Source organism: Varanus komodoensis, unplaced genomic scaffold, assembly GCF_004798865.1.
Source record: "Varanus komodoensis strain SLA01 unplaced genomic scaffold, ASM479886v1 scaffold390, whole genome shotgun sequence".
Taxonomy (NCBI): Eukaryota; Metazoa; Chordata; class Lepidosauria; order Squamata; family Varanidae; genus Varanus; species Varanus komodoensis.
This window is the reverse complement of record NW_025335923.1, coordinates 11,634-27,780: the sequence shown is the minus strand read 5'-3', so window position 1 is coordinate 27,780 and position 16,147 is coordinate 11,634. Positions and strand designations below refer to the sequence as shown.

At 58.0% G+C, this 16,147-nt stretch overlaps 1 protein-coding gene across 1 annotated transcript; it reads left to right on the top strand.

Moving 5' to 3' along the window:
- Positions 1-8,629: 8,629 nt before the first annotated feature.
- On the top strand, positions 8,630-15,239 carry LOC123028962. The gene is given in 3 exon segments (XM_044441331.1): positions 8,630-11,646; positions 11,648-13,438; positions 14,918-15,239. Coding segments are annotated over 3 exon segments (5,130 nt in total).
- The last annotated feature ends 908 nt before the right edge of the window (positions 15,240-16,147 follow it).

Genomic DNA, 16,147 nt, shown 5'->3' with positions numbered 1-16,147 from the left:
CCGAAAAGAGGGTGACGCGGACACACCTATTCCCCTTTGCGACGCTGTCCCTCCACGCAGAAAATCGCTTCCGCCCGTTCAGAGTGCGTTCCGAAGGTTGGAGGCCCGCCCAGAGGCCGCGATTCCCCGGCCCCACCCTGACAGTGGCCCAAAAGTTTTCACAAAAAGAAGGTGATGCGGACACAACTAGTCTCCTTTGAGACGCTGTCCCTCCGCGCTGAAATCCGTTTCCGCCCATTCCATGTGCGTTCCGATGGTCGGAGGCCTCCCAGAGACCGCAATTTTCTGGCTCACCCTGACAGAGGGGCAAAAGTTGCTCCGAAAAGAGGGCCACGCGGACACACATGGTCCCCTTTGGGACGCTGTCCCTCCGCGCAGGCTTCCTTTTCTGCCCATACCGAGCGCATTATGACAGCCGGAGGCCCGCCCGAAGGCCAGGATTTTCCGGCCCGATCCTGACAAAGAGGCAAAAGATGCACGGAAAACAGTGCGAAGCACGCACACCTAGTCCTCTTTGTGAAGCTGTTCTTCGCGCAGGCCTCTGTTTCCACCCGTTCCGAGCGCGTTCCGACGGTTGGAGGCCTGCGAGGAAGCCGCAATTTCCCGGCCCGACCCTGACAGAGGCCCAAAAGTTTCCCCAACAAGAGGGTGACGCGGACACACCTAGTCCCCTTTGAGACGCTGTCCCTCCGCGCAGTACTCTGTTTCAGCCCTTTCCGAGTGCGTTCCACGTTTGGATGCACGCCCGGAGGCTGCGATTTCCCAGGCCCACCCTGACAGAGGGGAAAAAGTTGCCCAGAAAAGAGGGTGATGCAGACACACATAGTTCTCTGTGAGACTCTGTCCCTCCACGCAGGCCTCCCTTTCTACCTGTATCGCGCGCGATCCAAAAGTCGGAGGCCCCCCCCCGAAGGCCGGGATTTCGTGGACACTCCCTGACAGACTGGCAAAAGTTGCCCAGAAAACAGGGCGACGCGTGCACACCTAGTCTTCTTTGAGGATCTTTCCCTCGCGCAGGCCTCTGTTTTCGCCCGTTCCAAGAGCTTTCTGACGGTCGGAGGCCCGCCTGAATGCCGCGATTTCCCGGCCCCACCCTCACAGATTGGCAAAAGTTGCCCCGAAAGGGGGACGACGCGCGCACTCCTAGTTTTCTTTGAAAAGCTGTCCCTCCGCGCAGGCCTCCATTTCCGCCTGTTCCGATGGCATTCTGATGGTCGGAGTCCCGCCCAGGGGCCGCGATTTCCCGGTACCACCATGCAAGTTGGGCTAGACTTGCCCCGAAAACAGGGCGACGCGGACACACTTATTCCTCTTTGAGACGCTGTCCCTCCACGCAGGCCTCCGTTTCCGCCCATTCCGAGTGCCTTCCGACAGTCGGAGGCCCGCCTGGGAGCCGCGATTTCCCAGCCCCACTCTGACAGAGGGGCAATGGATGCCCCAAAAAGAGTGCCACTCGGACACACCTAGTCCTCTTTGAGACGCTGTCCCTCCACGCAGGCCTCTGTTTCCGCCCATTCCGAGTGCCTTCCGACAGTCGGAGGTCCGCCTGGGGGCCGCAATTTCCCGGCCCCACTCTGACAGAGGGGCAAAAGTTGCCCCGAAAAGAGGGCCACGTGGACACACCTAGTCCTCTTTGAGACGCTGTCCCGCCGCGCAGGACTCCGTGTCCGCGTGTTCCGAGCGCGTTCCAACATTCGGAGGCCCGCCCAAATGCCGCGATTTCCCGGCCGCAACCTGAGAGAGGGGCAAAAGTTGCCCCAAAAAGAAGGCCACGTGGACACACCTAGTCCTCTTTGAGACGCTGTCCCTCAGTGCAGGCCTCCATTTCCGCCCATTCCGATCACGTTCCACGTTCGGATTCTGGCCCGGAGGCGGCAATTTCCTGGCCCCACCCTGACAGAGAGGCAAAAGTAGCCTGGATAACAGTGCGACGCGAGCACCTGGTCCTCTTTGAGACGCAGTCCTTCTGCGCAGGCCTCTATTTCCTCCCATTCCGAGCGCATTCCGATGGTCAGAGTCCCACCCAGGGGCTGCGATTTCCCTGCACCGCCCTGACAGATGGGCAAGGCTTGCCCCAAAAACAGGGCGACGCAGACAAGCCTAGTCCTCTTTCAGATGCTGTCCTTCCACTCATGCTTCCGTTTCCGCCTGTTCGGAGCGCGTTCCGACGGTCAGAGACTGGCACAGAGGACGCGAGTTCCCGTCCCCACCCTGACAGAGGGGCAAAAGTAGCCCCGAAAAGTGGGCCACGTGGGCACACCTACTCTTCTTTCAGATGCTGTCCCTCGCGCAGGCCTCCAATTCCGCCCGTTCCGACGGTCGGAGGCCCATCCGGAGGCCGCGATTTCCCTGCCCCACTAAGACAGAGGGGCAAAAGTTGACCCGAAAAGAGGGTCACGCGGGCACACCTAGTCCCCTTTGAGACGCTGTCCCTCTGCGCAGGAATCCGTTTCCACCCGTTCCGAGTGCGTTCCGACGGTTGGATGCCCGCCCAGAGGCCGCGATTTCCCAGCTCCACCCTCACAGAGGGGCAAAACTTGCCCCGAAATGAGGGTCACGCGGACAAACCTAGTCCCCTTTGAGACGCTGTCCCTCGTGCAGACCTCCATTTCCGCCCGTTCCGAGCACGTTCCGATGGTGGGAGTCCACCCGGAGGCCCCGATTTCCAGACCCCACCATGACAGAGGGCCAAAAGTTGCCCCGAAAAGAGGTTGACGCGGACACACGTATTCCTCTTTGAGACCCTGTCCCTCGCCCAGGCCTCCGCTTCCGCCCGTTCTGAGCGCATTCCGACGGTCGGAGGCCTGCCCGGAGGCCGCGATTTCCCGGCCCCACCCTGACAGTGGGGCCAAAGTTGCCCCAAAAAGAGGGTGATGCGGACACACCTAGTCCACTTTGAGACGCTGTCCCTCGCCCAGGCCTCCGCTTCCGCCCGTTCTGAGCGCATTCCGACGGTCGGAGGCCCGCCCGGAGGCCGAGATTTCCCGGCCCCACGCTGACAGTGGGGCTAAAGTTGTCCTGAAAACAGGGGGATGCGCACGCACCTAGTCCTCTTGGAGACGCTGTCCGTCTGCACATGTCTCCCTTTCCACCCATTCCGACCGCGTTCCGATGGTCGGAGGACCGCCCGGAGGCCATGATTTTCCGGTTCCACCCTGACAGATGGCCAGAAGTTGCCCCGAAAAGAGGGTGACTTGGACACAACTAGTCCCTTTTGAGACGCTGTCCTTCCACGCAGGCCTCCATTTCCACCCATTCCGAGCGCGTTCGAATGGTCGGAGGCCCGCCCGGTGGCCATGATTTCCCGGCTCCAGCTTGACAGAGGGGAAAAAGTTGCCCCGAAAAGGAGCCATGCACGCGCACTTACTCCTCATGGAGAAGCTGTCCCTCCACGCAGTCCTCCGTTCCTGCCTGTTCTCAGTGCTTTGCGACGGTCGGAGGCCCTCCTGGGGGCCGCGATTTCCCGGCCCCACTCTGACAGAGGGGCTTAAGTTGCTCCGAAAAGAGGGCCACGCGCACACATATTCCTCTTTGAGACGCTGTCCCTCCATGCAGGCTTCCATTTCTAGCCATACCCAGTGCGGTCCGACGGTCAGAGGCCTGTCCGAAGGCCAGGATTTCCCGGCCCGACCCTGACATAGAGGCAAAAGATGCCAGGAAAACAGGGCGAAGTGCGCGGACCTAGTCCTCTTTGAGAAGCTTTCCTTCACGCAGCCCTCTGTTTCCACGCGTTACGAGCGTGTTACGACGGTCGGAGGCCGGTCCGGACGCCGCAATTTCCCGGCCACACCCTGACAGAGGCCCAAAAGTTGCCCCGAAAAGAGGGCTGCGCAGACACACCTCGTCCTCTTTGAGACGCTGTCCTTCCACGCAGGCCTCCGTTTATGCTCGTTCCGAACACGTTCCCATGGTCTGAGGCCCGCCCGAAGGCCGGGATTTCCCAGCTCCACCCTGACAGAGGGGCAAAAGTTGCCCCGAAAAGAGGGCCACACGGACACACCTGGTTCGCTTGGAGACGCAGTCCCTCGCACAGGCCTCCGTTTCCGCCCATTCCGAGCTCGTTCCGAGAGTCGGAGTCCCGCCCGCAGGCCGCGACTTCCTGGCTCGACCCTGACAGAGGGGCAAAAGTGGCCCGGAAAACAAGGAGATGCACGCACCTAGTCACCTTTGAGATGCTGTCCCTCCGTGCAGGAATCTGTGCCCGCAGTTCCGAGTGCGTTCCGACAGTCGGAGACCCGCCCGGAGGCCACGATTTCCTGGCTCCACCCTGACAGAGGGCCAGAAGTTACCCCGAAAAGAGGGTGACTCGGACACACCTAATCCGCTTTGAGACGCTTTCTCTCCGCACAGAAATCCATTTCTGCCCATTCCGTGCACGTTCCGACGGACGGAGGCCAGCCCGGAGGCCGCGATTTCCCGGCCCCACACTGAGAGAGGGCCAAAAGTTGCGCCGAAAAGCGGGAGACGCGGACATACCTAGTACTCTTTGAGACGCTCTCCCTCTGCGCAGGCCTCCCTTTCTGTCCGTTCCAAGCGCTTCCAGACGGTCGGAGTCCCACCCAGAGGCGGCGATTTCCCAGCTCCACCCTGACAGTGCTGCAAAAGTTGCCCTGAAAACAGGGCGACATGTGCGCACCTAGTCCTCTTTGAGACACTGCCCCTTGCGCAGGCCTCCGCTTCCGCCCGTTCTGAGCACGTTCCGATGGTCGGAGGCCCGCCCGGAGGCGGGGATTTCCCAGCACCCACCCTGACAGAGGGGCAAAAGTTTCGCCGAAAAGAGGTGGTCGCATGCACACTTAGTCCTCTTTGAGACGCTCTCCCTCCATGCAGGCCTCCATTTCCGCCTATTCCCAGCACGTTCCGACGGTCGGAGGCCCGCCCAAAGGCTGCGAATTCCCGGCTCCTCCCTGACAGAGGGCCAAAAGTTGCGCGGAAAACAGGGCAACGCGTGCACCTAGTCCTCCTTGAGGCGCTGTCCCTCCGAGCAGTCCTCTGTTTCCGCCTGTTCCGTTCGCATTTCGACGGTCGGTGGCCAGCCCGGAGGCTGAGATTTCCCGGCCTCACGCTGACAGAGCGCCAAAAGTTGCCCCGAAAAGAGGGTGACACGGACACACCTAGTCTTCTTTGAGACGGTGTCAATCCGCACAGGCCTCCGCTTCCGCACGTTCCGAGTGCGTTCCGAAGATCGGAGGCCCGCCCGGAGGCCGGGATTTCCCAGCACCCACCCTGACAGAGGAGCAAAAGTTTCGCCGAAAAGAGGTGGTCGCATGCACACTTAGTCCTCTTTGAGACGCTCTCCCTCCATGCAGGCCTCCATTTCCGCCTATTCCCAGCGCGTTCCGAGGGTCGGAGGCCCGCCCAAAGGCTGCGAATTCCCGGCTCCTCCCTGACAGAGGGCCAAAAGTTGCGCGGAAAACAGGGCAACGCGTGCACCTAGTCCTCCTTGAGGCGCTGTCCCTCCGAGCAGTCCTCTGTTTCCGCCTGTTCCGTTCGCATTTTGACGGTCGGTGGCCAGCCCGGAGGCCGAGATTTCCCGGCCCCACTCTGACAGAGTGAGAAAAGTTACCCCGAAAAGAGGGTGACTTGGACAAACCTAGTCCCCTTGGAGACGTTTTCCCTTGCGCAGACCTCCATTTCCGGCCGTTCCGAGCACGTTCCGATGGTTGGAGTCCGCCCGGAGTCCGCGATTTCCCGACACCGCCCTGACAGAGGGCCAAAAGATGCCCCGAAAAGAGGGTGACGCGGACACACCTAGTCCTCTTACAAATGCTGTCCCTCAGCACAGGCCTCCGTTTCCGCCCGTTCCGAGGACGTTCCGACGGTCGGAGGCCCGCCCGGAGACCGCAATTTCCTGGCCCCACCCTGACAGTGGGGCCAAAGTTGCCCAGAAAAAAGGTGGATGTGCGCGCACCTAGTCCTCTTGGAGACCCTGTCCCTCCACGCAGGAATCCGTTTCCACCTGTTCCGAGTGCGTTCCGATGGTCGGATGCCCGTCAAGAGGCCACAATTTCCCGGCTCCAACCTGACAGAGGGGCAAAAGTTGCCCCGAAATGAGGGCAACGTGGACACACCTAGTCCGCTTTGAGACGTTGTCCCTTGCGCAGGCCTCCACCTCCGCCCGTTCCGAGCGTGTTCCGACGGTCGGAATCCCATCCGGAGGCAGAGATTTCCCGGCCCCACGCTGACAGTGGGGCTAAAGTTTTCCCAAAAAAAGGGGATGCGTGCACAACTAGTCCTCTTGGAGACCCTGTCCCTCCGGGAATGTCACCGTTTCCACCCATTCCGAGTGCGTTCCGACGGTCACAGGACCGCCCGGAGGCCACGATTTCCCGGTTCCACCCTGACGGACAGCCAGAAGTTACCCCGAAAAGAGGGTGACTCGGACACACCTAGTCCCCTGTGAGACACAGTCCCTCCGCGCAGGAATCCATGTCCGCCGTATCGAGTGCGTTCTGACGGTCGGAGGCTCGCCTGGAGGCCACGAATTCCCGGCCCCACCCTGACAGAGGGTCAAAAGTAGCCGCGAAAAGAGGGTTGCGCGGACACACCTAGTCCTCTGTGAGATGCTGTCCCTCGCGCTGGCCTCCGTTTCCCCCCGTTCCGAGCACGTTCCGACAGTCGGAGGCCCACCCGCAGGCTGCGATTTCCCGGCCCCACCCTGACAGTGGGGCCAAAGTTGCCCCGAAAACAGGGGGATTCGCGCGCACCTAGTCCTCTAGGAGGCACTGTCCCTACGTGCAAGCCTCAGTTTCCGCCCGTTCCGAGCACGGTCCGACAGTCATAGGCCTGTCTTGAGGCCGCGATTTCCCTGCCCTACCCTGACAGAGGGGCAAAAGTTACCACGAAAACAGGGTGAAGTGAGTGCACCTAGTCCTCCTTGACACACTGTCCCTAGCGCAGGCCTCTGTTTCCGCCCATTCTGAGAGCATTCCGACTGACGGAGGAATGCCCGGAAGCTGCGATTTCCCTGCCCACAATGACAGATGGGCAAGAGTTGTCGGAAAAGAGGGCAACATGGACACACCTACTCCTCTTTGAGACGCTGTCCCTCCGCGCAGGCCCCCGTTTCCACCCGTTCTGAACGCGGTCCGACAGTCGGAGGCCCGTCTGGAGGCCAGGATTTCCCGGCTCCACCATGACAGAGGGGGAAATGTTGCCTCGAAAAGAGGGCGACTTGCACACCTAGTCCTCTTTGAGATGCTGTCCCTCCGAGCAGAGGTCCGTTTCTGCCCGTTCTGAATGCGCTCCGATGGTCGGAGGCCTGCCCGGAGCCTGGGATTTCCCGGCTGCACCCTGACAGAGGGGCAAATGTTACCCTGAAAACAGGGCAACGTGCGCTCACCTTGTCCTATTTGAGACGCTTTCCCTCTGCGCAGGCCTCCGTTTCTGCCAGTTCTATGCGCATTCCGGCTGTCGGAGTCCCACCTGGAGGCCGCGATTTCCCGGCCCCACCCTGTCAGAGTGGCAAAAGTTTCCCCGAAAAGAGGGCGACGCGGACAAACCTAGTTCTCTTTGAGACGGTGTCCCTCCAGGCAGGCCTCCGTTTCTGCGCATACCGAGCGCGTTCCAATGGTCGGAGGCCCGGCCGGAGGCCGCCATTTCCCGGCCCCACCCTGACAGAGGGGCAAAAGTTGCCTGGAAAAAGGGCAACACACGCACCTAATCCTGGTGGAGAAGCTGTCCCAACACGCAGGCCTCCGTTTCTGCACGTTCCGAGCGCATTCCGACGGGCGGAGGATTTCCCGGCCTCACCCTGACAGAGGGACAAAAGTTACTGTGGTAACCCCCCTTATAATCAAACATGCAGCCAGGGCATGCCTCATCACGGGTAAAAGAAAGCATGATCAGGGTGTCCTGTTCGCGTGAACAAATAACAGGAACCTGCAACGAATGTGCACGCTACGCAAGGATGAGAACAAAGCAGACCACGCTCAAGCATAACCGCCAGCGTCACGCCCTTGTAACCTCGCTTGCTTGCCTTAGCATGGGAAAGGTGCAAAATGTGCAAATGTAACTCAGGGGGGTTCCCCATTGTCCACTGTCATTCATGCACCTGCATAGCTGTAAAAGAGTACAAAATTAGCTGCATTCGTGTGCCTGGTACCACACTCTCACGAGTGCATGGTCCCTGCCGGCAGGTAAATATATCTCTCGGTAATTCCAACCAGTCTCTGGTCTCGTCTGTAAAATCGCTCCACAACAATTGGAGGCACCAGCGAGATTAGAGACCACCGGTCTTGCCCCCCCGACACCGGGAACGAGCATCTTGTGCCTCTACCCTGGGTCGGTGGGACGTCTGACTGGCCGAGAGAGAAATTACCGGTAAGTGCGCACGGCGGTTACCCGCCATCTGTTCTGAATATCTGCAGATCCGGTATTGGAAAGAAAAGCCTGCTGGACGCAGCGCAAAGGCTACTTTCCGGTCGGGGGCGAGACGTCACTTCCGGCCTCAGTTCCTGTTTAGGTTGTGCATCTGTTTAGATCGTCCGTCTTTTCTGCCTTGTTGCTGTCTATTGTCTGTAATGTCTGTCTTGTTGCTGTCTATTGTCTGTATTGTCTGTCTTGTTGACGTTTGTCGTCTGTTCTATTGGTCTGTCACTTGAGTAATCTTTTTCCTCAGGACTGGAAAATGGGGCAGGGCCAGTCCGTCCCGACCACCCCACTGCAATGTCTTCTGAATAACTTTTCTGATTTCTTTAAAAGGGCTTCAGGATTCGGGGTCCCCGTCAAGCCAGGAACCCTCCGGACCCTTTGTGAATTAGAGTGGACCACTTTTGACGTAGGATGGCCCGCAGTGGGCTCTTTTGATTTGATCTTGATTAGGAACGTCGAGGCTGTGATCCTTGGGAATCCCGGACACCCAGATCAGATTCCGTATATAGAAACGTGGCTGGACATCGCCAAGGCGAAACCCGGTTACATTAAACGATGTCAACGGAAACTCCCAGGATCCACATGCCCTTCTCTCCTTACGGTGAAAAAGGGAGGAGAACCCTGCGTCAGGTTGCCCCTCATCCCATCCACGAAACCCCGCATCCTCACGGATGATCAGACGGGGCCGGAAGATACCCTGGACACTTGGACACAACCACCGCCCTATGCCCCGAATTCCCAGGCTTCCGGGAGCCCGCCCCACACTACCCCCAGCCCGGCCCGAACGCGGAGTGGACTTCCGTATGGCCTCCGCCCATCTGTCCCTCTGAAGTCTACTCTGCCCTTGCCATCCTCTGGCCACGGGGACAGACGGGTGTCGTCGGCCTCCCCCGATCCCGGCCCTGAGCCCGACACTCTATTGCCCCTCCGGGAGCTTGCCCCCGCGCAGGGGACAGGCCGCCCGTTCATGGTTTATGTCCCTTTCTCCACAAGTGACCTGTATAACTGGAAGCTACAGAATCCTCCTTTCTCTGAAGAACCTCAAGGTTTAATCTCGTTGTTAGAGACGATTTTTCACACCCACCGCCCTACTTGGGACGACTGCCAGCAACTCTTGCAGGTTCTTTTTACTTCCGAGGAGCGCGATCGGATTCACCTCGAGGCTCGGAAGCAGATTTTTGGCACAGGTGGTCAACCCACCACTGACCCGGTTATTCTGGAAACGAGCCTCCCAGCCCAACGACCCAACTGGTATCCGAATACGGTTGCTGGGGAGGGAGCTATGACCCGGTACCGCCAACTTCTCCTCCAGGGCCTCCGCGGCGCAGCGCGGAAACCGACCAATTTGTCTAAAGTAAGTGAGATAGTTCAGAGCCCCCGGGAATCCCCCGCAGCTTTCTTGGAACGCCTACTTGAGGCATATAGGCAATACACACCTATAGACCCACAAGCGCCTGAAAACGCGCGGGCAATTAACCTAGCCTTTGTTACACAATCGGCACCAGACATTAGGAAAAAGATTCAAAAGCTAGACGGGTTCGAAGGGAAAAACCTCAGTGAACTAGTTGAGATAGCTCAGAAGGTTTTTAATAATCGTGAGGATCCAGAAGTTGCAGGCACAAAGAAATTAACCAAAGTGGTCTTGGCAACCATGCAGGAAACTAGCGATAGGAATCGGGGGGCTCCTCGGAAGGGGGGTCGCCCCCGCCTAGAAAGAGATCAATGCGCCTACTGCAAGGAGAGGGGCCACTGGAAAAGCGAGTGTCCCCGCAAGAAGAAAATGAACCAAAAAGAAAAGAGTCTCCTCACCCTTGAGGAAGACTGAAGGGGCCAGTGCTCTGTCAATTTAGGCCCCCAAGAGCCCTTGGTAACCTTAACTGTGGGGGGCCGCCCGACTACCTTCCTGGTAGATACCGGGGCAGCCCACTCGGTTCTCCGGGAGGGGGTTGGCCGTCTTACTGAAGAAAAGACTCAGATCATAGGGGCAACGGGATGACCCAGGGCGTACCCTTGGACTTCAGCTCGAGTGACTGATCTGGGAAAAGGGACTATCACTCATTCATTCTTGGTGATCCCCGAATGCCCCTTCCCCCTCCTGGGGCGAGACCTCTTAAGGAAACTGCGGGCCTCGGTGTCGTTCCAAGAGCACGGCACCCACCTCAGCCTAGGGTCTCCGCAGCCTGCTGCCTTTCTGCTCACTGTACCCTTGCAAGACGAGTATCTCTTCTTCGAAAGTCAGGTGCCAGAAAGCCCTTCTGAGGCTTTAAAAGAACTCCAAAAAGAAGTTCCAGGAGTGTGGGCCGAAAACAACCCTCCTGGTCTGGCGGCTTATCAGCCACCCGTCGTGGTACAGGTCAGTAGTTCGGCTACCCCATTCCGGAAACCCCAATACCCCGTTCCAGCCAGGGCGAAGATAGGAATACGTAAGCATATACAGAGGCTGTTGGAAGCAGGAATTTTAGTACCCTGCAGGTCACCATGGAACACCCCGTTGTTACCGGTCAAAAAGCCCGGCACCGAAGACTACCGGCCAGTTCAGGACTTACGTGAGGTAAACGCCCGGGTAGAGACTGTCCACCCAACTGTCCCAAACCCTTACACACTACTCAGCCAGCTGCCACCAGATCAGGAATGGTACTCAGTCTTGGACTTAAAAGACGCCTTCTTTTGCATACCGCTGGCCCCGGTGAGCCAGCCTCTCTTTGCCTTTGAGTGGACGGATCTGGACCAGGGGTTCTCGGGTCAACTTACGTGGACCAGGCTGCCACAGGGGTTTAAGAACTCCCCTACCCTCTTTGATGAAGCTCTAAGTAGAGACCTTTCCCCTTTTCGGGAAAACCATTCCGAGGTTACCCTTTTGCAATACGTGGATGACTTGCTCTTGGTGGCAGAGTCCGCGCCTGCGTGCCTGCAGGCGACTAGAGACCTCCTGGCCGCCCTGGGCTCCATGGGATATCGGGTTTCAATAAAGAAGGCACAGATCTGCAGTCAGAGGGTGACTTATTTGGGATACGATCTTAGTGGGGGAAAGTGGACACTGTCAGCCAGCCGAGTCCGAGCAATCCAGAATATTCCCACGCCCACGACTAAACGACAAGTCAGAGAATTCCTGGGCACGGTAGGGTACTGCCGGCTGTGGATCCCCGGCTTTGCCAAGATAGCGAAACCCCTCTACACCAGCACGGGAGGAAAGGGTGACTCCCTAATGTGGACTGAGGTTGAGCAATCAGCGTTTCAGGATCTTAAAAAGGCTATTACCACGGCCCCCACTCTGACCCGATCTTAAGAAAACCTTTGAACTTTTTGTGGCTGAGGCTCGAGGTATAGCAAAAGGAGTTCTAACCCAGACCTTGGGCCCATGGAGGCGGCCGGTTGCGTATTTGTCAAAACGACTAGACCCAGTGGCGGCAGGCTGGCCCACTTGCATGAGAGCAATTGCCGCAACAGCGGTGCTGGTGAAAGAGGCCAAGAAACTGACACTGGGCCAGGACCTCCAAGTCATTGGGGCGCACGCCATGGAAACCCTCCTCCGAAGTCCACCGGATCAATGGATCGCCAACGCCCGAGTGACTCAATAACAGGTACTTTTATTGGACCCCCCGCGGGTCACTTTTTCCAGGGCAGCGGTCCTTAATCCGGCGACCCTACTACCAGACGATCAACACGAGAGTCCCACACATGATTGTGCTGAGATCCTCAACACCCTGACCGGCACCAGACCAGACCTGAAGGACGTCCCGCTAGGGCAGCCAGCCCTCAATTTGTTTACAGACGGGAGCAGTTTCGTCAAGGACGGGATTCACTTTGCGGGAGCAGCGGTGGTCACCAGCTCTGAGGTAATATGGGCACAGGCTCTGGGGCATGGCACGTCAGCAAAAAAGGCAGAACTTGTCGCCCTGACACAGGCACTCCGATGGGGGAAGGGAAAAGCTCTCAACATTTATATGGAGAGCCGATACGCTTTCGCCACGGCTCATGTCCATGGAGCATTGCATAAGGAACGAGGGCTGCTAACCTCTGGAGGGAAGGACATTAAGAATGCAAACGAGATTATGTCTCTCTTAGAAGCCCTCTGGCTGCCTGAACGAATAGCTATAAGCCATTGCCCTGGGCATCAACGGGACGGCTCGGCGGTCTCAGAGGGAAATAACTTCGCTGATAGAACCGCAAAGGAGGCCGCCCCGAGACCAGTAGGGCCCCTCGAAATTCTCCCGGTTCAGATGCCGCCCCGGGCTCTCCCAGACCGACCGACCTACTCGAAGGAGGATATCGAGCCGAGCAAGGAATTGCGGTGCTCTGAGACTGAGACGGGATGGCTGAAGCACCCCGATGGAAGAATCTTTCTCCCCCAAGCACTTGGACGAGATCTTCTTCTACAGACCCATCGAGCCACACACTTGGGAACGGCCCGACTCTGTCAGCTATTTAGACCTCATTTCTACCTGCCCGGACTTTCAGCTCTGGCCGAGTCCATAACCTCCGGGTGCGCCTCCTGCGCGCGAGTTAACGCTGGCCCCAGCCGGCCTCCCACCACCCCGGGCGTCCGCCATCGTGGATCCCAGCCGGGAGAACACTGGGAAATAGACTTCACTGAGGTAAAACCCATCCAAGGTAGGTACCGCTATTTACTGGTCTTCATCGACACCCATTCCGGGTGGGTGGAAGCGTTCCCAACGAAGGGAGAGACAGCCCTGATTGTGGCCCGGACTCTCCTGCATCAAATTCTACCAAGATTCAGGGTACCCCTAGCTCTAGGTTCAGATAATGGTCCGGCGTTCATCGCCCAAACTTCCAAATTGGTAGCCAAAGCTCTGGGGATTGATTGGAAACTGCATTGTGTGTATAGGCCGCAGAGCTCAGGACAGGTAGAGAGGATGAATAGAACGCTAAAGGAAACCTTAACAAAATACACTCTTGAAGTTGGCGGCCCCTGGACAGACCTCCTTCCTTTTGCCCTCCTACGCACGCGATGCTCCCCTTATAAGAACGGTTTCACCCCCTTCGAAATCGTGTTCGGGCAAGCGCCTCCCCTGCTACCCCGCCTGGCAGAGGAGACGCGCGCCGAGTTGTCTAACCACAACTTGCTTGAGTCCTTGCAGGCCCTCGATCGCGTCCGGCACGATATTCGCCGACAGGTTCAGTCCAACAAAGGCGGGACTGCTAAGGCTCCGGACCCCACGCCCGACCCTCCCCCATGCGTAAACCCGGGAGATTGGGTCTGGCTAAAGAACTTTCACCCTGTCACCCTAGGTGCCCGGTGGCTAGGACCCTTCCAGGTGATCCTCTCCACTCCCACGGCGGTTAGACTGGCCGAAAAACCCCACTGGTTCCACGTAACACAGATAAAGCCTGCCTCGCTGGCCCTCTCGGAACAATGGACGGTACACCAAACCGGAGATCCTCTGCGAGTCAAGTTAAAAAGAGTCTCCCCCCCCTCTTCCCAGCAGCCCTCCTGATTCTTCTCGCCCGCACAGTAGGCTGTCCCCTCCCAAACCCACACCAGCCACTCACCATGGAATGGACTCTGCAGACTGATTGGCAGACCTCCCCGCCAGTAGCGACCGTCCTGACTCACACCCACGATACCTCCCCGGACTTCCGCATAGACCTCTGCCAACTCCTTCCACCCGGATGGGTCAAGCCAGGCATCTGGGGTTTTGGATGCAGAAGTGATATCTGGGAAAGGGGACTGTCAGAGAAGGAATATTATGGCTGTCCATCGGATGGGAGCTCCGATTGCAGTGACGCGCCCAACTTCTACTGCGCCCGATGGGGTTGCGAGACTTTCGCTACCTGGTTGGAAGGCCAAAATAGGGATCCATGGCTCGCAGTGAAAAGGGTGCCGGCCGGTCAGGCGGGGACCGGCAGTCAAAACCCCCTGATCCTCAAGATCAAGCGAGGCGGAGAAGATTCTTGGGTAAAAGGTAAAACCTGGGGCCTGCGCTTGAATCTGTATGGTCCGGATCCGGGCATACTTCTCACGATTCGGAAACGGGTTATCTCACGACCTTGGGGCCAGGTGGGACCCAACCAGGCCCTCCCTCACCCTCAGATAGAGCCCCCCGCCCCCACTCAGCACATCCCTGACCCTCACACACATCGTGCTCCAGCCCGGGCTGCTAGTCGACCATCATCCAGCCGCTCAGTTGCATTAGTGAGCACAGTTTCTGCAGTCCTCAACGGAACCAACCCAAACATTACCGAGACATGTTGGTTATGCCTGAGTACCCAGCCACCTTTTTATAATGGAGTAGGAGTGAATGTCTCTTTTTCCAACTTTGCTAATATCTCCTACTCGGAAAATTATGGGAGCGCCTGCCCGTGGGGCCTCCACCCCTCTATAACATTAGAAGAGTTCTCAGGTCAAGGAACCTGTGTCACGGTCCCCGGTGGACCCCGCAAGGATCCACGATGTGCGGCCACCTTGCTCCTCACCCTCACAGCCCTCCCCTACCTCCTGGCAGCCCCGAATGGGACTCTTTTCGCTTGCCGATCCGGCCTCACCCCGTGCATTTCCTCCACCCTTTTTCTAATCCCCCCGCAGTCCTGCGGCTGCGCAAGCTCCCCAGCCGGATCTTTGTATTCTGACTATAGTACTCCCGAAGGTTTTTCTCGCCAATGGAGAGATGACCCCCGCGGCTGCTTCCCCGGACTCACGCATCCGGCGCGCTGTGCCTCTCCTAGCTCCTCTTTTAACTGGGCTGGGCATCGCAGGCTCCGCGGCTGTCGGGGCTGGAGCTTTGATAAAAGGCAGCCAGGACATACTCCACCTCTCTGAACAAGTCGATAAAGACTTGCAAGAGCTTCACGGCTCCATCAAATTTTTAGAGGAATCCCTTGACTCCCTCGCCGAGGTGGCCCTCTAAAACAGGAGGGGATTAGATTTACTTTTGCTAAAACAAGGCAGCTTATGAGCTGCCTTGGATGAGAAGTGCTGCTTCTACGCAAATCACTCAGGCATCATCCGTAACAGCCTAGGCTTAGTCAAAGCCCGCCTGGAGGACCAGGAAAGGCGCCGCAAGGAGGATTCCAACTGGTATCAGTGCCTCTTCAACTGGTCCCCCTGGTTGACCAGCCTGCTCTCTTCCCTTGCAGGACCCTTTTTAGGGTTGTTATTTTTCTGTGCTTTTGGCCCCCTCCTGCTCCGTTGGATTACCCGCCTTGTCAAGCAGCGCATTGACGCTGTGAGAATACAGGCACTTCAGACCAGAGCCAGGGTGTGGGCTGAAAGCAGCATCCGTTAGCGGCTCACTGACTCGATGATTCGATTCCCCAAGAAGACCAGTAGGGAATGTGGTAACCCCCCTTATAATCAAACATGCAGCCAGGGCGTGCCTCGTCACGGGTAAAAGAAAGCATGATCAGGGTGTCCTGTTCCTGTAAACAAGAACAGGAACCCGCAACAAATGTGCACGCTACGCAAGGATGAGAACAAAGCAGACCACGCTCAAGCATAACCGCCAGCGTCACGCCCTTGTAACCTCGCTTGCTTGCCTTAGCATGGGAGAGGTGCAAAATGTGCAAATGTAACTCAGGGGGGTTCCCCATTGTCCGCTGTCATTCATGCACCTGCATAGCTGTAAAAGAGTATAAAATTGGCTGCATTCGTGTGCCGGGTACCACACTCTCACGAGTGCATGGTCCCTGCCGGAAGGTAAATGAATCTCTCGGTAATTCCAACCAGTCTCTGGTCACGTCTGTAAAATCGCTGCACAACAGTTACCCCGAAAACAGGGCCACGCGCGCGCACCTAGTCTTCTTTGAGACGCTGTCC